Source organism: Poecilia formosa, unplaced genomic scaffold (genome assembly GCF_000485575.1).
Source record: "Poecilia formosa unplaced genomic scaffold, Poecilia_formosa-5.1.2 Scaffold330, whole genome shotgun sequence".
Lineage (NCBI taxonomy): Eukaryota > Metazoa > Chordata > Actinopteri > Cyprinodontiformes > Poeciliidae > Poecilia > Poecilia formosa.
The window spans coordinates 578,595-600,850 of NW_006800269.1; the positions used below are offsets into that span (position 1 = coordinate 578,595).

At 41.6% G+C, this 22,256-nt stretch overlaps 1 protein-coding gene across 14 annotated transcripts in view; it reads right to left on the reverse strand.

Annotated features, from left to right (window-relative positions):
• The window catches only part of LOC103152843 (unconventional myosin-IXa-like), a 141,608-nt gene that overhangs the window by 92,832 nt on the left and 26,520 nt on the right, over nt 1–22,256 (reverse strand). For all 14 annotated transcript variants that reach the window (XM_016661473.1, XM_016661470.1, XM_016661468.1 and 11 more), the window contains exon 2: nt 14,600–15,569. In XM_016661473.1, coding sequence (XP_016516959.1) covers nt 14,600–15,502 — 903 coding nt within the window. In that variant the 5' untranslated portion in view covers nt 15,503–15,569. The remainder of the gene's footprint in view (nt 1–14,599; nt 15,570–22,256) is intronic.

The window sequence follows — 22,256 nt, forward strand, 5'->3', positions numbered from 1 at the left end:
TAGTAGTAGTAGTAGTAGTAGTAGTAGTAGTAGAATGTTGTTCATTCGTTTACAAATGTCACAGGTTAAAGCTAAATATTTTGTTAGCTAGCTAAATGTTTAGCTCCAGACTTTAGTTAGTTAGCTAGATAAAGTTAAGCTCCAAATTAAATATTTCATTAGTTAGCTAACTTGTCAGATAAACCAAATATTTTCAACATTTTTACTCATGGGCTTCATCATAAAGATAAGGTAATTTTATTTATATCTATGAATATCTTTACACATTTTCAGCAACAAAGCAATTCAAAGCGCTTTAAATGAGTTAGAGGAAATACAAACAAAATAAAAGAAAACCTATAAAAGTATAGAACTATATATTGGTTCCCCATGTTTAATAAGAATAAGAATTTATAAACAAGTAGGGCTTTCTCTGGATATAAAACTAGATGTTGGTTTTCCCTGTTTGCTACGATTAGTGAAGTACAAATTGATTAAAGATGATTCTGGCAGGTCAAAACTTTACAAAACCCAGAAATCCATCACAAATGTCAGACGCGCCTATCGCTATTCAATATTGTCTGCCCTCATATTAATCACAGCATCATAATGTTTTTGTATTTCCCTCAACTACATGGATAATATGCGCTCTTCAGCTTGTTCTTCCATTGTGTGTACCACTGCCTCATTTTGTTAACTTAAGACTGTTAAAGCTAACTTATATTTTACACAATTTCTTTCCATCAGCAACCTCTGAACTATTCTAAAAAGTAAATGTTCATCTGCCTTTAATATGACGTAGACACAATCCACATTCAAAGTGCAAACCACCAAACAAGCAACGTCCAGTGAGCAGCCTAAAACCCCATCAGAGCTTCAGCCAGAGGAAGTATCAACTGTAACATTATGGCCGATTAGATTAAATTAAACTTTAATCATTCCCATGAGGAAAATTGGGTCATAGCACCAGCAGAGTCACGGATGGGAACCAGAAGGGAAAAAACCAGAACAGCTAATTTTCAAAGGAATAAAGAAAAACAAATCCACAGGAGCCTATTTCAACATAGAAACAATGATTTAGTTTGTTTACTGCATCAAACACCCGATAATAGCATAAATCAGCCAAACAGAGGATTTCTGAGCTGAATCAAACGGTGTTACAAGCAGTATGAAGGGAGCTACGCTGTGTTATCACGTTTCACTGCTGATTTTCCACCAACAGTTTGCTGTCAATGTCAGGGAAAATACACAAACATCTTATTATAGAGTCGGGCCTCCAAAAGGTGTTCACTGTAAAATAATAACATGCTGCTCTGCTGTGTCAATAGTGTAAAACATATGGTCCACAGTACTTTATGATCATTCAGAGCCACTACTGGCTTTCTGAACAATGTGATTCAGAGTGAAATTTTTTTGAACAGTCACATCCATGAGAGTGACAAATTCTTTGGCAAATTTTGCAGCAGTGATTCGAATTATTTTTTAATTGATTCCAAAAAGAAATGAATTTTTATTCATTCTTAATAACCAGCAAGAACACGGTGAAATTTTGCAAGAACAAGGAACAGAAGTCTTTAGTAGAGTTTCAGCATCAGTACCACGTTAACAATCATGGGTTCTTGTTATCCAAAAAAAAACACACAAAAAAACGTATGTCTCAGTCACACGAGTTAAAAAAGTGGATTCAAAATTTCCCCAAAAACAACTCCATCCAACAACCCAAACACATTTTGGTATAGTCTGTAATTTATAGCAGGATAAAGCGTCATGTTGGATAAAAAATGATAAGGAGGCTTAAAGATTATGAGACATGTGACTAAATTAACCATTACATTAAAATCACAGAGAATGTCTCAGTTCCGATAAATACCACAGACAGCATTAAAAACCATGTCGCGCCGTCGTCCTCCAACTACTTCCTTTCTTCTTCTTCCCTCCTCGCTCCACAGTGGAAACATCCGGTTGTTGATCAAGTGACACGTCTGAAGCGAAAAAAAGGGTTCCAATGCAAGTTTGGGAAAAAAACAAATTTCAATAAAAACCACCTCATTAAAGGGCAAAACTTTTGATTTTTTTCACAATTGCCGTTTTTCTGTTAAGCTAATTTATTTTAAATGCCAAGTTATGCAATAATATGGTTAACAGAAATGTAGCTACTGTTACAGCCTTTTCTCATGTAGCCTGTTATTCACTCCACTTGTAAACTAATAGGGAAGCTTTTTTTTCCCCCAGTTAGTTAACTGACCTAGATCCTAGAGCCAGACTGGTACCAGTAAACAGACGGCCAGGTGGCATGTTTTGTGTGCATAGAGCACCAGTACCAGGAACACACAATCCCCGTCACCCGTCAGGATCTGCGTGGAAGCAGCCGCTCCACTGGGAACATGTTCAAACCTCCGCCAGCCACTCCTCGCCCTTTTCATTCTCCCACCCACTCAAACGCGTCGCGGGACGCTCACAATGGCACATCTGCACCATTCATCCCCATCAGTCTCTCATTTTTCACTCCGCGGCTTTGCTTTCCTCGGCCGGGCCCAACATGACGGCGCCGCGTTCGGAGGAGGAGGAGGAGAAGAGGAGGAAGGCCTGTCGCGACCTGATGGATGGAGGCTTAATGCTCGGGTGCTCTGAGCGTAGAAGTTATGTTGTTGTGAGCGCGCCAAGAGACCCGATTATTACCGCCGTCGTCTGAAAGTCTTTAATCCAGGACTCTTCAGAAGGACAAAAGCAGCCGAGTGCAGCTTACGCACAAAACACAGATGATGACGTAGCTCAGGAGCTACTGCAGCTTTTCGCTCCTTTTGTCGAGTCTTTTATTTTATTTCAAAGAGTCCTCTGACAAAAAACTAAGTTTATTAATGTTCAGCTTTGTTTAAAAAGCGTAAGCACACAAAATAAAAGGACTTCTTGTTATGGTCTTTTTATCCTAGTGGTGTTATTTTTAAAAAAAAATTTGTTGTTTGCTTTAGAATTAAAACAGACGTGCAAAATGTTGCCTTAGAGATCTGCTCACCCAGTGACCTAGGTTTTTCACAAACACACCCCAAACTCAGCTATGTGGACTAAACGGTCTGCGATCTGAAGCGCACTGGCTCCAGACGAGAAGAAAACAAAAGGAAATGCAAGACAAACCCTCAGACTGAAGACGTAATGACTGTTTATCCTGATGATTAATGCAGGAGGACTAATGCCATTATGTACCCCATCACACCACCTCTGAATCTGCCGGGACACGTTCGCCACGCTGTCGACCGGGTTTATTGGCGGACCTGGTTAAGATGTGTGAAAAGCCTTAAACATGGCAACACTTAAAATCTGTTTTCACCCTCAGCGATTCCTTTAACAATCCCTCAAGTGTCTTTTTGTTAATTTCTAACATCCATCTTTAACACCTAGTTCTAGTAGAAATGCATATTATCAGTAGGTAAGAGATTTCATCAGGTGCTACCTGTTAATTACCAAACATTTTTTCTAGCTCGGGATCATATAATTCCAAAAATACATACAAATTCTTTGAGTTTTTTTTTTTTTTTTAAGGATACTTTGGTCAATTATTAGACCTTTCCTTTAAAAACAGGACAAATACGAAAAAGGATCTGGTGTCCATTGTTGGGCATGGTGGAGGATGTTTCATGCTGTGGTCTGGTCTGTCTCTTCTAAAGACTTTTGAAACCTTGTTAGCCTGGTTTCAAAAGATGGCCGAGCGGACGCTGCCCACGCCGTCTGTGAACGGTTGAGATTTCACAGTCAAGCGTACCGACTGCATGAATTCCTTCATTTCCCACAATCCAAAAATACTAGAAAGTTTGATGAGCTAGTTGCACCATTTCTTCTCTGCCAGTTCAGCCATGAAATAACAGCTACTGCGGCACAAAGAGGCCGTCTGGATGATGCGCGTACTTGCAACCAGTGCCGACTCTCATCCTTATGGCTTGGTGTCTCAAACAAAACAGTTCAACATGAACACCGTTCACGCGTCTGCACAGAGTGAAGTACGCTAGAATACGTGGGGGCCTTAACATCTCATCCACACTGAGCAGTTCTGTGCTGTCATGGTCTGGCGTATTCTGGAGAGTTTTTCCACCGCTAGCTGGACTCTCACTGGGCAGGCAGGGTTAAAACCTAATGCCAAATGTAGCAGGATTTCCCCCAGTGTATCTTAAGCCTGGCGGGCCACCAGGCTTTACTTGTGCATTGCATATTTATTTAAGCCTTTTTAAAATGTTTGCATTTTTTAAGACTTTATAGTTGGTGTTCAGATATTAATCCTCCAATCATTCAATAGTACATAATTATCAAGTGATATTTTCAAGCTTCCTGTCAACTTTAAACATTTTTTAATTCAAAACCACGACGGGCTGCTGGATGAATGACTACCCTACCATCCAACCACCAGGCTGAATAGTTTTCTGGGGGTCACCTTGCATAGTATCTTAGTAGTGCGACAATAATCATGACACAATAGTAAGTCTTGTCACAAGCAGTGATCTTTTTCTGTCCCCCAATCAATGCATTATGTTGTGTAATGCCATTAGCTCCACCCTAACTGTACTGCACCATTGTCCAACGGCCCTATACCTGAAACTGACATGGATATTGGCCACTTTTACAACAGAAACAGGAAAAATAGCATTGTAAGTCACACCAGCCTGTGCCGTACCGCTCAGTGGAAATGTGCCTACCATTGTGATTGTGGGAAACTGAGTATTGACCCTGATTTAACCTCCATGTGTCCAGCAAATCTGACTGCGTACAATCATTCTTGAAGTTTACCCCCATGTCGTTATGTGCCAAAGCTACCAATTTGTTCGAGGTGAACCTTCCAGAAACTCACAAACAAAAGCAGAATTTGTTTTCCTTACAGAGTTCAAAATAACTTTTCAAAGATTGGATCTAAACCGCAAGACACAAACAGAGAGTGTTTCAAGTGTGTCTGAGACTAACCATTGGGATATTTCTGTAAACTGTGCAGGAATAAATATTTCAATGACATAATCTCTAAAACGGGACAGGTAATACACACAAAGGCAGGTAAAATTCTCCTTACTTGACTCAGTTCAACAGACAAAAGTCTAGTTAACCGTCTCAAACGGTCAAGACCTTGAACACAGATCGAATTTACTCAAACGCCTCCATCAGCCCAGATGGTCTTTTGTCCGACCGAGGCTCCTCGTGGCTGTAATCTCATCTGGGTCCGATTGCTGTGACACCACGTAAACAGGCTCAAATTGAATCAGGCCTATTTGTGCTATCAATTTCCTGTCCTAAGCCTTCCACTAAATCTGCTGGGTGGAGATGAGGAGAGTCCTCGAGAGAAAAGGGAGGGAAGAGAAACAACCTCTAATACAGACCGCTCATACTGAATTACCTCAGCCATGAACAGTAGTTAGGAGTACTAGAGCAGCAAAAGAAATGTCCTTTTACAAGCAGGCATCTTAGTGGGCACTTCATGTTGGAGAAATGCACGGAGACGAGACTTTAAGGCAGGATGCAACGAACTTACGAGGCGCATCAGTAAACAGACCAAGCAGAGTAAAGAGCAGGAAACCAGCCTGAGTCAACTATCCTACCAGAGAAGAAATGAGAACATTTTTAGCTTCCAGCAAAAAGGAGAGTGGGAGAAGATGTAAGCAGATGTTAAGGAGTACATCGCAAAGTGCTTGGAGCCCACAGGATACAGATTATAGGCAGAGAGATGCCAGCAAGTAAAGGAGGACTGAGTGATTAGGCAGCACTTACCAGGCTAACGAACAAAGCTTTGAGGGCCAATGCTTATTTTTATATATCTAAGTTGTTCCAAGTTGCACCGGGGTTACAAAAGTATATTACAATCAACCTTCCCATTATCTCCTGAATTACAGGTCAAAGTGTAGAAAACAAAGCTCCTTTGTAAAATGGCTTTTCACATCTCTGTGCTTCCTCTGACTTCATTTTAATCACATATTGATACTAAAATGAACCAACTTAGAGTTTTCCTCAATCAGTAACAGCAGCCACACAGAAGAGTGTTGTCATCAGCGATGGCATAGATACCTTGGAAAAATAACTTGATTTCCGACTACTGCTTACTCCTTGAAAAAGTAACCTTTTTACTCAACTGATAATTTTATAACTAAAGTTAGATTGCAAATTACTTTTAATGCACTCAGCTGTCAGGAGCCCCAACTTCTTCAACTCTCCTCACCTACTGGTTTGACACCAAGTCCAGCTTTTGTTATTAGGGTCATCGAAACGTTTCTTCAAATTTATAATATTTATAAAGTACATAGTTTGCATTTATAAAGCTAGATAAAGATAAAGTTTGATGGACTGTTATTAATACACATCCAGTGCAGAACTAAATTATTTTACGCAGGGAAGTTGATTGAATACCACAAGAAGTGACAGTAAAACAGATTTTCAATAAAAGTAACAAATACAAAAAGAAAAATGTTGAAAAGTTAGCATTTTTTCAAGTGGTATAAATGTTTGTGGCATTTTATTAGGTTACGCATTTGGTTTGGAGGATTCACTAATCAGAAGGAGATGAAAGGATTTTGCTACAGTCGTTCAAGCTGAAAAACAAAAGATTCCTCTGTGGATCCTTAGTTAAAAGGAAACAAGCCTTAACTTTTACAAAGAAGTCAGAATGAACTCCGAATGCCAAGTGAGTTTGGTTACATCTAAATAAAAAAAATGGGAGTATCTTCCGTCCAACAGCCTAGTTAAAACTCCATGATGTGCGTAGGATGAGCTGGAGCAAATGTGACCAGTCGCTGCAGGGGGCACTCTCCCAGACACGGCGGCACGCTGCGAACGATGAGCAATAAAACCAGCGTGCCGCGCTCGGCCCTGATAGCAGAGAGCTTCTGGATGTCTCATTGAGGTTTAAAGACCAAGGACAAACTCAGTCATGGGTGAACGTCTCGTGTTGGGTTGCTGGCCGGCAGAATTGGCCGCTAACGCATTCTGACAGGCACCTCTCCTCTACAAGCACACACACACACACACACACACACACACACACACACACACACACACACACACACACACAATGATGCAGAGTGAGCAGTGGAAGCCATTCAGAGCAGCAGTGTCCTCATTCAAGAGCGAGAAGCAGAAGCGACTCGCCCTGCAATAAACGCATGCCTAAAGAGAAGGTCCCGTCTCGCACGCAGGCTTCCTCTACAGACCTCAGCGCAGGCATTATGGATTTCACCTGGACTTTCAGGGTCACAGAGTTCACCCACAGCGTCTGTGCAGCTCTTTCTCCACAGTAAGTCAGACTACCTGGGATTTAGAGCTTTCAAAGTAATCCAATTCCCGTGTGTTTGTCTAGAAAGTCCGGTTCGCTTGGGGAGGTGTGAATGCACATCGAACTCTGATGCGGACCAAAAAAACCAAACTCTAAAAACCGTCGGTGGAAGTGAACTCTGTTCAAATGCATATCTGAATGCCAAGCGGACTGAAGACCGCTAGAAAAAAGCAGGAAGTGGAATATAGGGCAGAGCATTCTGGGTAAATACAACCTGGTAGAGACCAAGGGGAGGCGTCTGGATAGGAACCATCTGGTGAAAGAGGGCTCTGTTTGGCTGAGGCTGCATTAGACGAGTCCAACCACACCAAGGCAACAATGACCGGCTTTTATACGGCCTCTCAAGAGCCCCGAGTCCGTCTGGGTGATGCTTGTTGAGCTGGTTCCCTTCAGTGACCTGTAGTCTCATCTCAGCCAGAGATGGGATGAGCAGCTTCAGTAATGGATTATAGCTACAATATTAACATCTTATATCATGTGACAAAACGATTCATGACTCATTTTACTCTGGTTATTTCGACGGGTAAAAGATACGTTAGCTTAAATATAACTAATGATGGCCTAATGTCTTCTTGGAGATGCATCACCTCAACCAGTCAATTAAAAGTGGCAGAATTATGCGTTTTCCAGGCACATAGTGCCGTTTTATAGTAACTATTTTACCTTCAGTTGTTCTAAAAATGCTACATATATCAAATACGACTTAAAAGAAATTTGGATCCAAGATCCTCCGCCTGCCACACACCAGTGGACACAGAAGCCACATCCTTCCCATCAGCTCTACGCTGCTGCATGCTCATATCAGTGTCGCCTCGCTCTGAACGCAGCTCAGATTACATACGACTGCAGTCTGTGGCGGGTTATTAAAGGCTTCTACATGACAAGAAATTATTAGAGCATATTGAGAATGGTTAGACAATGCCGCTCCTATGATGTCACGGAGCTAGTTAGCGCTTCTGCATTTCTGAGACGTGTCAGGCAGCGATCAGGGCTGCTGCAGCTAAAGGTCAGCACACTGAACCCTGCAGAAGCCTGGAGCTGAGGCTGGTTACTCAGTCAGGACAGAGGGGCTCTGTGAGCTCAGCAGCACACACGCCACTAAAACCGTAAAGGACACAGAGACAAATCTTTGAATCTGCATACATGGACACGCGCACACACACCCACACACACATGCTGCTCTGTCCTTGAATTCAGAGAGGGTGACATTTTGAACGAGTGCCTCCGTCCTGCAGCGAACTGCATCTTCAGCAGAGATGAACGATCAGGTCGCTTTCGTCAGACATGTGAGCATGAAGGCAGTACGCAGAACAGAGCAAGAAACGCTGAAACAAACTGGAATGTTTGCACATTATCCTTATAAAAAACATTTTTTTAAAAAGCTCAAACTCAATCAGGTTGAATGGAGAGCTTCTGTAAACATCAGTTTTCAAGGATTTTAAGTGTGGTTCAGGTCCAGACTTTGACTGGGCCATTCTGAGACATGAATATGGCTTAGTCTAAACCCATTACATTGTGGCTGTGGTTGGGTTTTTATGGTAATCGTCCTACTGGAACCTAGAACTGGACAATAAATCAGTAATACATTATATATAGACACATGATCAATATCAATAGACAATACATCTGAGTATTCAATATACAGAATATTGACTGAACTCCCAGTCATTCTGGGAGATGTAGGCAGAGGAAAGGCTTTAGCCGCTCAACCTCTCACAGCGCGCTAAGCTAGGCTAGTGGCATCAACTCACTCAATCATTCTTTGATTACCTAGCAACTCACTCATTCTTTGGTTACCTAGCAACAACCTGTGCAGTAACTTGCTTAGAAAAAAAAAATATTAAAAAACAGCACAGAAATGAAAAGTCACACCACAAGTCTGGCAGTAATTCAGATGTTTAAAATACAAAACTAATAAATAATTACCAATAAACCGATTTCATGATGCCTTATTGTACAGCCCTATTATCACAATAGCACCACAAAATGTCGCAATAAATTTATGGATCCATATCGCTGACCACTGTCTGTCGATCAATCACTTAATGTGAAAACTAACCAACGATCTTAATGAAAGGTTGAAAACACCAAAACCAAACTGCAGAGGGGGAAGATTGCAAGAGCAAAGAAAAACTTTGCATCATGTTTTCACTACATAAATTGCTTAAATCTTCATCCCATCACAGACTCCAAAGATCAGTTCTTCCCTCCCATTTTTGTTTTGTTTCCCCCTCAAGCGCAAAGAAGAAATTCATTTCAAGGCCTCGAACAGAGAAAAGCAGCGCTAGCTGGATGCCGAACAGGGCGCCTCGTAGTGCCGCTTAATTCACTTTTTAATTATGTCAATCCAACGCAGAAAGCTTTGATTTAAGAGGCATTTCTAAAGTACACGGTTTAAAAAATAATATTTCACTCATGTGAGGGATCCACCTCCCTCCCCCCGTGATTTATCCGGTTGGCAGTAAGCTTCTTAAGTGAATCCAAAAAGAATGACTTATCTGAGTTTACAGGCTCTTATACAAATGTTCCCAAACCGAAGCCCGACCACAGCCGGGGCTGCCAGTGAGACATAACTCCTCCTGAAATATGTTTTCTTTTTCAGCCGAGACTCCTTTCTTGATAAAAGTACAGTTGAAATGACTGCGTCTTAACATCTGTTACAATTTTCAAGTATTAAGGAATAAAAAAAAAAATCTACTTGACAGCCAGTGAGTTTGTGCTATCTTTTGTTAAGCAGCGTTTTGTGCTCATTTGTTCTGCGACGTTCTTTGTGTCTCCACCAAACTGAGACAACATATTACATTGTATGGTAATATGCAACAGTAAACACAACATGAACAGTTTGAGAGCATTAAAAAAAAACACAAACAGTAGCTTTTAACAGTTCGTCTATTACTCGACATAACGGAGCTACCAAAGTGACCAGAGTTTTAATACTTCATCTGGGATTCATTTGAATTGGATCTAATAAGGCCTGGTGACCTCATATTTTCAGCCTGGCTGCTGGAGGCTGAAAAGCAAACTCCCACAAAGCTTCAGCAGCATCGTCTGACCAAAACAAGCCATTCAGTAATTGCCATTACAACTTATGGAAAACCAAGAATCCAGCTGGTTCACTTCAGCAGTTATGTACTCGTGCTAAAAGTAATTTGTTTTACCCCCAGAGATGCGATTCTTTGTGAGCCACGTTGGACTCCAAGAAACTCATCCCACCTTTATCTCTGCACACCCGAGCTCCACAAGCAGAGATCTTTATGGGACTTCCAGCTTTACTTTTTAAAACAGTTGCAGCACCAAATAGCACAGTTATTGTTAAAAACTGTTCTTAAATTAGCAACATGTTAGTCCAGTAGGTTATAGTTTCCTCAGGAACTGAGGCGTCTTCCTAACTCATTAACCAGAATCAAAAGCATTAGCGCTAACTTCTTGTTGTTAAACTTTCTCTTTCTGCCTTTGTGCCAGACTCATGTCTGGTTAGGGCTTCGTTGACACCACAAAAACACCAGCACAATTTTTTATGATTGTACTAATCATAAAAATGAGTTGAGCCGACGCTAAAGAGTCATCCCAAAATGGTACTTAGCGGAAGCTAATGCTAAAGCGCTAAATTCAACCACGTTGTTACCCACCATGTGTTAGCATCACAACATGCGTTACAATAGTTTATAAAAGAAAAAGAGTTCCTTACAGTCAAAATATTTTAATTTCATGTTTTCTGAAAAATTCTTATTTTTATGTATTTTTGGTGTTAAAAAAAAAATCACAGATACTGTTAAAATTTCTATTTTTGCTCAAGCACTTGTGTATAAATGCGTCTCTGTTGCATGTGACCGTGTAAATTTTTGTTACAGACTGACACCTTAATTAGACTGCTTTAAAAAAGAGACAACCAGTGGCGTGTCAGGCTCTTTGATCATTTCTAATGCAGGTTGAGTCTCACATTTCAACAGGAGTGTTAGATGGTCTGACAGTTGGATTCTTTTATTTTCATTCCAAGCAAAATTGTCTTTGTTTTTTTTTAATTCTCAACTAGCCATGTTGTCCTTACAGAAAATATATTTTTTAATGTTTACAAAACCTCCCTTTGCCATGTTTTTATTTTTTCTTTTAATTTTGGCCATGTAACTCTCACACCTTGGTCCTATGGGTGATTGGTGGGGAAGTGATTACATGGGACACAGTGCTGCTCCCACCCACAGCTCTAACCAGAGCCTGGTTTCTCAGAAAGAACCGTAGCGTTCCTGTTCTCTGTGTTTTTATCAAAACAAGCCTCGCCGTTTGTTGCCTCTGGTGTTTAACTTCTGTCAGGTATTCAATCTACCCACAATAAAAAATAAATAAACAATACGACTGGGCCTGCATGATGGCCAGGTTCAATCGCAGCTATGTGGTTAAAATATCAGTTAGCTCACACTGGTGTAAGGCAAACCATCTGTGCATCACGTAAGACAGACTCATCCGACCAATCAGAACTGAGGGCCTCACAGGGGAGTCGACACGCACGGCCGGGTGTCGGCGTGACATGCCCGAGCCGAGCGTCCCGACAGGAAGTACAGGAGCTGCAGAGGGACACAAACAAACCGTCAGGAGGTCCAAAGAGCCGCATCTGCTGGCATGAAGGGAACACGCAGACCTCCAACAGACCTTCACCAAAACATGAAATTCCAAATGAAAATCCATAATCCATTGTTGATTTATAATCCAGAGTGGATTAGGGGAGCATACCATTTGTTTTGTTTTTTGTCTTTTTTTTACCCCCTCAATGCAGAATCTGGAAAGCATTTCTAGGTCATGTAATATAAATAAAGCAGTTCTACGTGGCGAAGCCAGCTATAGGGTCTACGGTCTGTAAAGGCTGTTCAGTTTTGGGGAGACGGTTTTATAATCTCCCTTTCATGCTCTGCATCATGAGCTGGGGAAAAATGTAGTGACTCCTTATAGAGTTTTCTACAAATAGACACATAATGGATCCTGGCTCTGATTGGTTGTTTCTGACTGGAAAAAGTGCATTTCTGCAGATGGCAGTAGGAACACAGAGAGGAGGGAGAATACATGGATTTTTTTCACAGATCATCAGTCTCGTATTATACTGTTAGGACATAGTGGCAGTTTGAACAAATATGTAAAAATATATTTTTATAAAAGTTACTTATTGCAGCTTTAAGTGCAACAACACTACATTTTATGCTTACTTTGGAGAAGTTTAAAGGAGTAGCGGTATGTGTTTTTATAGCACAAGTATGATACCTTCAGTCATTGTAAAAATCATATATATGTATATATATATCAAATTACTTGGAAGATATTTTACTTTGTAATGTAACACCATGAAATTGGGCCTCTCTTTAAAACCTCCTGCTCTTTCTGAAACGCCACCTTCAGGAAGTCATTACAACATGGCTCCTCTACTAACCCTTTAACAAGGTTTTTACCAGTGCTGCACTGAGAAGTAGCTCCTATAATGAGCTCAGCAAATGAGCAGTTCCACTAGGTGTTTGCTAATTGCTGCTGGCTAGTCTGAAGGAGCTGAGTGAGGCAATCGCGGGGGAAGGGCTGCTCTATGCGGCAGACTCTTGGAAAGTGAAGTCCTGCCAAAACTTTGTTGTACAGGTGTTGCTTTTGACACATTTGCATTCTGAAAACCTCCTTGGTGTTGGGATCAGGGGTGTGGATTCACAGAGTTCTGCTCAGTCAGCTACTTTTACCCTGATGTCAAAGTTTCATATTTGTCTTGGTTTATATTTAAGAATCAGGTGATCACTTAAGGAATAAATTTCAACACTTTCAGAGTTCTTCCAAGTGATTAGATAATCATTGACGGAGTTTATCAAAAAGTAGGTGAAGCTGCAAGTTTCACTTCCTGATCCAAACGCTGGGCATGCAAGACAGATCTCAATAATTATTTATTGTGACACTTAATAATGTCGCAATCATTAAGTAACAGTATTGTGTCACTGCTGGAATGTTTCTGTACCATCAGTGTAAATGCAAAAGTGCTATAATGCGACATGTTCCACATGTGGTCAGCTGGTGATCGAGTTAAACGGACAGGAAGTCAATGCTGAAATGTTATTCACCTACAACTTCCTACGCCATAAAAGCACAAACCAGACATGCAATACTGGACAAGATGTAAAAGCTATAAGTCTGACACTTGACTAGAACAATGTATGCTTCAAACTCTATACTTCTTTCTTTAAAGTAAGAAGAGAAGTAGTTCTTTATTTGCCCGGTGCAGTGACAGTTGGCTAGTAGGGATTTTTGTTGGTCATTGACCCTTTTGACTCATAAAGGAAGTATTATTACACAAGAGTTACTTAAAGTTACTCAGTTTACTTACTTAGTTTTTACAAACATATTGCTAACATGTCATCTGTGTCATGTCATGTACGGAGCATGACATATTGCTACGCCCGTAGTGAGGTCCAGCTCCATTTCCTGCACCTTTCACATGTTTCCCTGGTTCAAAGAACCCAAGTCAAATTTATGGGTCATTACCAGGCCTGTGCTGGTAATGACCAGCACAGGCTGGTCATTACCAGCCTGCTGACTTTGATGGAAAGCTGAGGTAATTCAGTCACTTGAATCAGCTGTGTAAGAGGAAGGGCTTCACTGAAATATGCAACACACTGGCCCCAAGGCAGGAAACTGGACACCAATGGCTTAAAGGTTACTGTAAAGAAGCAATAAGGCTTGTCCAGCAATGACACTTTAGATGAGAGGTGAAATTATGATCAGACAATTAGAAGAAACCAAAAGATAAGCAGCAAAACACATCTAATTCGGTGCTACTTTGCCAAAAATTAAAATCTTGAACTGTAGTGACAACAAATAGGATAAACTAGACAAACGCTAGAGTAATCTATACTTTCTGGCTCTAAAAAAAGTTCAAAACTGTCTGAAAACACTTTTGTTCGTCCTCTTGGACCTGCTATTATTTTTGCTCTGGTTTCCTTTCACACAAATGTGAACAAAATTACAGATAACTAAGAATCTATAAGGTTTCCGTCACTTGTTCAAGCTTGTCTTAAAACTCACAAACCGCAGACCCTCAGGACGTTTATGCAAATTTGAGGATCTACAAAGCAAACTACAGGAAAATTGCCACGGGATTAAAGATAAAAGAAAATGACATAAGCACGACAAAGCACTCAAACCGCCACAATCATCAGTAAACAAAATCTCTCTGAATGTTTTCCAGAAACGTTTTCATGTTTCCAAATTTCAAGAAAATCTCCTACCGTGCAATGATCGATTTCTTGAGAACAAATCGGGTGGAAACCAGCATTGGTTTGGTGATAAAACCGTTTTAGGTAAGATTCATACCTCCAAAACGGGTCCTGCTCCCAGGATGATCTGCTCCACGCCACTTGCAAACCCCTTTTGGCTGAGGGCAGTCAGGTGATGGATGAGGAAGTTGGTGCTCTGCGTTTTGCCCGATCCGCTTTCGCCGGAGATCACGATGCACTGGTTTTTCCGTCGCTGCAACATGGCGTGGTACGCCACGTCTGCCACGGCGTAAATGTGCGGCTCCAGCTTCCCCAGCGTGTGGTTGTCGTACAGTTTGACGTACTTTGGGTTGTAGATGGGCAAGAACTGAAAAGGGTTGATCACGATAAGAATACTCCCAACATAAGTGTAGATCTTCTCCTGCCTGAAGCGGGCGCGCAGGCTCTCCAGAAGGGCGCGCTCGGTCAGCTCCGGGAGAGCGCACAGGTCGGATGGTGGGTCGTTCCCGGCGGGCTGGGGTAGGAAACCCCGTTCCACCATGCGCCGTCGCTCCTCCGTCACCCGCAGCCACATCTGCAAGCTTCCGCCGTAGTGGATAGACCCGTCCAGGTTCTTTTCTCGCAGCAGGAAGCGATAGTCCTCGCCGCTGCCCAGGCCGCTGCGGTTCTCCAGGGCGGTTCTCGGCCACAGCATCATGCGCTGAACTGGGCAGTCTCCCGGGTTGAGGATCCATTCCTCCCCACCGAACTCCTTTACCTCGGCCAATACGTAGCACTTGGTGCGATCCAGGCGCAGGCGCTCGATGAGGCACTCGATGGCCTCGGCGGCGGTGGTGTTTTTGCGGGCGGCGACCGGGCAGTAGATGGTGCCCTCGGCCAGCGAGCCCGGATAGACGCGCAGGGTAAACTCCTGGTCCTCCAGGCGCCGCCGCATGCTGCCTGTAATGGTGGCCAGGTTGGCGCTGCTGGCATAGCTGCAGCCGCCATCTTGTAAGCTCATGGTGGAGCAGCAGGTCCCATCGGCAAACTGCTCTCTGGGACCGGAGGGCTGACTCAGGACATCCCAACTGGAGGAGACAGACAAGGGGAAAGACAGAATGAAGGTTAAAACATGGCGGCATAATGTTGAGCACACAAATACAGATATGACATTTCACCTCTTCAGTTCTCTTCAAAAGGTCCTTTATGTAACACAGATTCAACTTTTGATTGTATTCTGACATCCCTGTATTCAACACATCCGTCAACCCGAGCCGATAACATGCATTAGAAAAAACATACATCTCTTCTGTCAGTTTAATCATTAGCAATTTTTCATATGACAAACATTTCAACACTGAGAAACTTCAAGAAAACAAAAGCAGACTTGTCGCACATCCATTCAAATCCTAACAGCTTCAGGCATTCCCGTTACTTTGAGTCAGGAGAGCTTGTAAAGTCATGGCATTTCGATGCGTCCCGTCACAGAGCGGGCCGACTGAACGGCCGTTCTGAAGCTGCTGCCATTAACGCCGCACAAGAGAAGCACCTGACAGAGTCAAAGACAAAGACAAGAGTTGACAGCTATTCAAAACAGCCAGAGGCAATGGCTGTTTAATGAAGTTAAAGGTGAATGACCACAGTTTATCAGACTGGGAGTGTGTGTGTGCATATGTGTGTGTGTGTGGCCATGTGATAATCCAATAAGAGTGTGCCAAGATTAACAGCTGCCACCTCCAACACGAGAGAGGTAGCAATGACAGAGACAATGGTTTAATTCACAACTTCCCCGCCGATAGTGAGCACAGCCCTTTATTCTGTCACTCTTTTTCTCACACACACACACTCACAAACTCAAACACAGTTTGGTTTCAATGACTGATCTCCTCCGAATGAAGCAAGAGAACAGCGTCGGAGTGAAGAGGTAGTCTGCTTGGTACAAAGAGAAACATCCAACTGTACCTGGGCTACTATTGAATATTATTTTCTCTGTTACTAATATTTACATTGTTTTTTTATTGGGACCCCTGAGGATATACGAGATAGTGATGCATTCACACCACCCCTGTTTAGTTCGCTTTGATTAAACTCTACTACATTTGCATGGAAAGTCCGGTTCGCTTGGAGAGGTGTGAACAATTGAACTCTGATGCGAACCAAAAAAACAAACTCGGGTTCACCTAAAAACCTCGGCCTCTGTCCAGTTTAAGGAAACTCTGGTGCAATTCGAATGCATACGTGAACCCAAGAGGACCGGAGATTATTAAAAAAAACGTTTTAGTTCATCAACGACGGAAAGAAAGAAACTGTATCAGAGGAAAGGACGAGGCAGCCTTTGAACGCTCCAGACAGATCCTCCTCTCCCTCCTGCTGTCTGGAGGAATCCTGACCACCTATTGCAGTCCGCAGCCGTCCACCAACTCCAGACAGCAATGGAGAGAGGGAGGGGAATAAAGAGGTGAAGTGTGAGCAAAGATGGAAAAGAGCTGAGCAGAGAAAGATTGACTGGAGAAGAGAGACAAGCTCAAAATAATGGATACCATCACTCTCTACTGAGCTGTGAAAATAGGAACAGAGTCAAAAATTCAAGGTTTCTGGGGAGGAAAGAAAATACAGTCAGCATTCAAATTCAATTCAAAACATACCTTATTGATCCCGTATGGAAATTAAATGTTGTAACTCATATTAATTCAAAATACTTCAGAGTTATTGCAGAATGAAATCTTGTAGCAGTCTGTATTACAGCGAAGTTGCAGAGGCCTCTGACTAAAGACTTTCTCATGAAGAAGATGATCAGGGTTCTCCATAATCTTCCTGATTTTATGCAAAATCCTTCTTTGCATCATCTTCTCCAGAGGTTCCACAGCTGTCCCTCGATTGTCCTCTCCATGCGGCTGGCAAAGAGCGATCCGATCTGTTGCTTCAAATCAACGCTGCAGGGCTTCTTCAGCTTCCTCTGACTGCTTTCTTACAGTCGTTTTCCTCACAGGGAGTCTCTGAATTCATCCATGATTTAGATTAGCTAGGTGGAGCTCTCTTTTAATGCATATCTAGATTGTTTTTGTCCTTGTACAAAACAGTAATTAATAAAAGTTCCCAAGTTAGCTGCTGTAATTAGAACTCAAGCAAATCGAATGTCGCAACGAAGTTACATATATTTAAAATCAAACAGATACATGTTTACATGACATAAAGAGAAAACATGGCGGTATTATGTATTTTCCAGGCATATTGTCCAATTTCAGTACCTTCAGTTGTTATAAAAATGCTCTATTCATCAAACATAACTTAAAAGAAACTTGACTTTGCAATTTGAAGCCTTGTATTTGGGCCTGTGTCTCATTACGAAGATAATGCTCTTTCTGACCATCTTCAGCACGTCATCATTTAGGTTTTTTAGGAGCTTTGGGCTGAAAAGTAGTTTGATAAAGCTCAGCAGTTCCACCAGGTGTTTGCTAATTGCTGCCGACTAGTCTGAAGGAGCTGGAAGAGGAGGGCTGCTCTGTGAGGCTGAAGCTCGGTTTGAGACCGCAGCTACAAGGAGAAGCTTTGTGGAGACGGGCCGCACTTTGTGAGAGGAACCATTTACAACGAATGGTCGCCGTGGGAGATTAAAGGATTTCTGGAACATGCATGAAAGAATCAAAGCAACACTCCACGTATGTTTTTGATGAGGAAATAACATTGTAATAAAAGTTGAGTTTACATAACAGTGAATCTTTAACTGTTCAGTGACTAAGCTAAGCTGCTCCAGCCTCTTCCTTGCAGTTCCTCTTCTGATTTCTGCGGTCTTCCTGAGCTCAGCCGTCTCTCTAACCAAGCAAGTCATTATGCTGGAAAACTGCTACCACTCTCATGGCTTCCTGTCACCAGCTGCTGAAAGCAAACGGCTCAGTTTTCCAGATAAAAACAGATGACAGACACATACGGTGGCACAAGAGCCTGTAGCTGGCAGTGAGTCAGGGCTTACTGTAATCTGTCAAACACTTCTCGACGGAAGAACAGATTTGTGTCAGATGGAAAGTTTCACAAACTCAAATTTAAGGCTTTTTAGAGACCGTTATGGATGAGACTTAAAACCAGTTTCACAACAGAAATGTACAATTGAAAATAGCATATTTTACATACTAGTGAAAAGCTTATTTGCGCAGAACACACAGGACATTGAACAGGTCAGGAAACAGAGGTGAGCCAGAGGAGAAGATGAATGTCGTCCAGTCATTTGGAGATAAAATTAGATTTACCCATGATAGACGCAAAAAAAAACAAAAACAAAACATAGCTACCTAGCTAGCTAGGGTATATTAGCAGCTACTCAGTGGTCACAGAACGAAGATGTCTGCGTGTGACTCAAATGTTTGCCTAACCCAAACAGAAAAGTCGTGTGAAAGAACTACACAGTATGTATGAGACTAAATAGTTACACCACAACAGCATTTAAGATCTGTGATTAAGGTATTCAAGGCCAACTTACGTTTTCAAGAATTTAAGTAATTTTTAAAGGCCTTAATTTTAGATTTAAGACTCTGAACCCTTTATGTCCTAAATTTAAAATCTTCACATGGATATTTTTGCTTATTTTAATTGTACAAAGTTCTTTAAATCTCCTTTGAGTAAATATATTTGCCTATAAATTCATAACAACTGGAACTTTCAATATTTAGCCAGTTATTTTCACAATTTACCGTCTATTCAAAGATTGCCCCTAATTTCACTTTCTGCTATGGCAGGGATGAAATTACCATAATAACCAGATATTGGCTGGACAGCGCAACGTCTCGCATTTCAGAAACATTTGGAATTATACCAAAAAGTGTGGTGGGATTACGGTACTGCAAATTTGGCTGGATCACCGGTGCTCTGTTTCAGACTAAGAGAGTTAAAGACTTTTAAGGATTGCCGGACATCCTGGTATGAGGTTCTTGAAGTACCGTATTACAAGTAGAAAAGACACCGGCGATTGTTGGCATTTAGCGATTTTTAAAGTACCGACAGACTAGAAGTGAGGAATATGTACATCCAGCTGATTCCTTTGTGGTGTTCTGCTGTAAAATGAATCCTCTAGAAGGAAAAAAAAAAAATCGCAGTTTATTTCCTGCCCAAGCAGGACCGACTTGTTCCAAACCATCCTAAGGAAAAACAGTTAGACAATTTTTGCAACTAATACTCCTGCCACGCTGCAGTGTGCGTCCTATGTTCCAATTATGCAGGAATGACAGCAATGGAAATAATGCTGCTGCAGTGCTTCACTATGCAGATGACATCAACTTCTTAACCAAGTCTCCAACCTGCAACACATTCTACATCTGAAAAAACATCCTCAAGAGATTACCTTTGGTTTAACAGCAAACAGAAATAACTCTCAATAAGACACCACCAACTCAAAGGGAAACATACGATCAGTTTAAAAGAAACTTGATCACTGTGCTGATTTTGTAGCCGTCCCGATAATCGGGGTCTGGTGAAAGTCGGGGGGTCACAAATCCCACATTTGCAGGCAACGTTTTGGGAAGACAAAAACAGTTTTCTGGCCCCTTCCGAAATAATCTGCCATCAGTGAAGAGGAAGTCAAACATTTTTGTTTTAGCAGTCAAATTCAAAGTGCTGACAGCGCGTTGAGATAAGGTTATAAGCTGATGAGCTCATCCCCTTCATGTGATGAGAGAACGAAAGCGTGGAGCCTGCTCAGCTGACTGGTGGACGGGTTCAGCTCTCGGTCTCTCTCTCGCAGGTCTTCACAGATGTCGGTCAGGTGGTGGAAAAGTGAAGAAGTCGGAAGTCTTTCCTAGTGTAGACTATTTATAGAAAGGAGTACTGAGTGACGAAGCAAACAAGAGAAAAGCGAGTAAAGAGAAGAAAGATGTCCAACGCAGACAGGGTACAACAATTGTCTGTCTGCTATGCGGTGAAAAAAAGAAAGTTTTATGTGTAAACTTTTCCATTATTCTGACAGAAAACCACAATGCCATCTTAATGATGCATCATTCTTCAGCGTGGTTGTGAACATCCATTAGGAGCCGAATTACAGTAATAAACTCATTTATTAGTTTTTAAGTGGCAACAACAGCCTTTAAAACAGATGTTGGAGAAATATCCAGTCTACAATTCAGTGTAAGAACAACTTTAATTTGCTAGGAGGAGCCTGGCGAGGCTTGGGCTGATTACTGGTGTCATGGCAGGACCGGGACTTAGAAAGTCAACAGTGTTAAATAGAATAAATAATTTTTGGAAAATTGGGATTCATTTCATCAATGCACTGCTTGAGATATCAGCACACCCAGGAACTACAAGCATCTTTTTTGTTTGTTTGTTTTTAAATATGTCATTTGCATTGTTTAGAAAAAAATCCATTAAGATCAGAAATCACATTTTGGATTTTTTTGTTTTTTAAATCTGAGCTTTTAATTTTAAGTCATTTCGCCCAGTCCTGCATAGCTGTTGAGGGGTGGGGGGGAACTATTTTTTTAGCTCAATGTCGTCATACTATGAGAACCTTCTGCACCTTCTGAAATGTTCTGCTTCAGAAAAAGGTTTATTTTTTTCATATAAATAAATATAATCTAATAAAGTTTGTACTCATTAGGAGTTCTCAGCAGTGTGTCCCACAATCAACAATCACCTTATTCTCATCTCTACCAAATAAATCCCCAAATCACTCCTTGGCAAATCAGTGCAATTACAAACAGGAACTTTACACTCCTTCTAAAGTGAGCAGCTCATGAAATAAAACACACAACAGGAGTCGGCGCCTTTAAAAAAAAGAAAAAGAAAAGAAAGAAAAAGAAAAGACCAAACAGGCTGCCAGGGATAGCCGGAATGTGTCCAAGGTATTAAATGCACATGAGAAACTCAACTTGTCCTGCAGGTCTCAGGGTCTGGCTAGCAAACGGACCCCCACCGTCCCTCCTCTCACGGTTGGTTCTCACCGGCACAACAGCAGTAAACACCAAACCTCAGCATTCCTGGACACACGCACACACACACTCAGCAGACGCAGGGAGGTGTGTCATCTTCTCGGTGCTTCTAGCTGATGGTGGTAACGTCTGGGCTGCGCCGAGGACGGTTCAAGTGGCAGAACTGGAACTACATGGCTACATCACACCTTGACTAATTGATTAATCACACACATACACACTTTAATGCCTCCAAACACACAAACAAACACACGCCTTGACCCAGTAGAGACAGTCTGTGTTCGACAGGGATGAAAATTTGAATATTTGCATTACATCAAGCTGATTTAATGCAGAAGAAAAACAGAGGAGGTTCACCGTCAAGTAAAATGATAAGTATGAATATATGTACAGTTTTGATCAGCAACCTTTCCAATCCAAAGAAGCTTTGTTTTTTTAACATCACCTGAATAAGGTTTCATCTAGAGGAGCAGAACTGAACTCACTCTTCAAAAAAATGGGAAAAAAGGCAAGAAAAACATTTTTTGTCGTTTCTGTCGTTAGAATGAAGAAGCAAGATGAAATTAACTTCTATTGCTCAACTTCTAGGCAGCAACAGAATGAAAACTCAATTAAACTCTACTGAAGTCCTTTATCACCTCAATGCAGCATTTAAAAACACCTGTGATTTCTAAATCATTCAGAAAAATGAATAAGGAGCTGCTGCAAAGTGCCTGCTGCAGAGCCACAGGTATAGATGCATATTTCTACATTACAAAAGGTCCAGTCAAAGTCCAGACATAAATCCAATTGAGAATCTGCAACTAAACTTTAAATCCACTGCTGACGGAGGCTCTCCATCCGATCCGACTGAATGTCTGC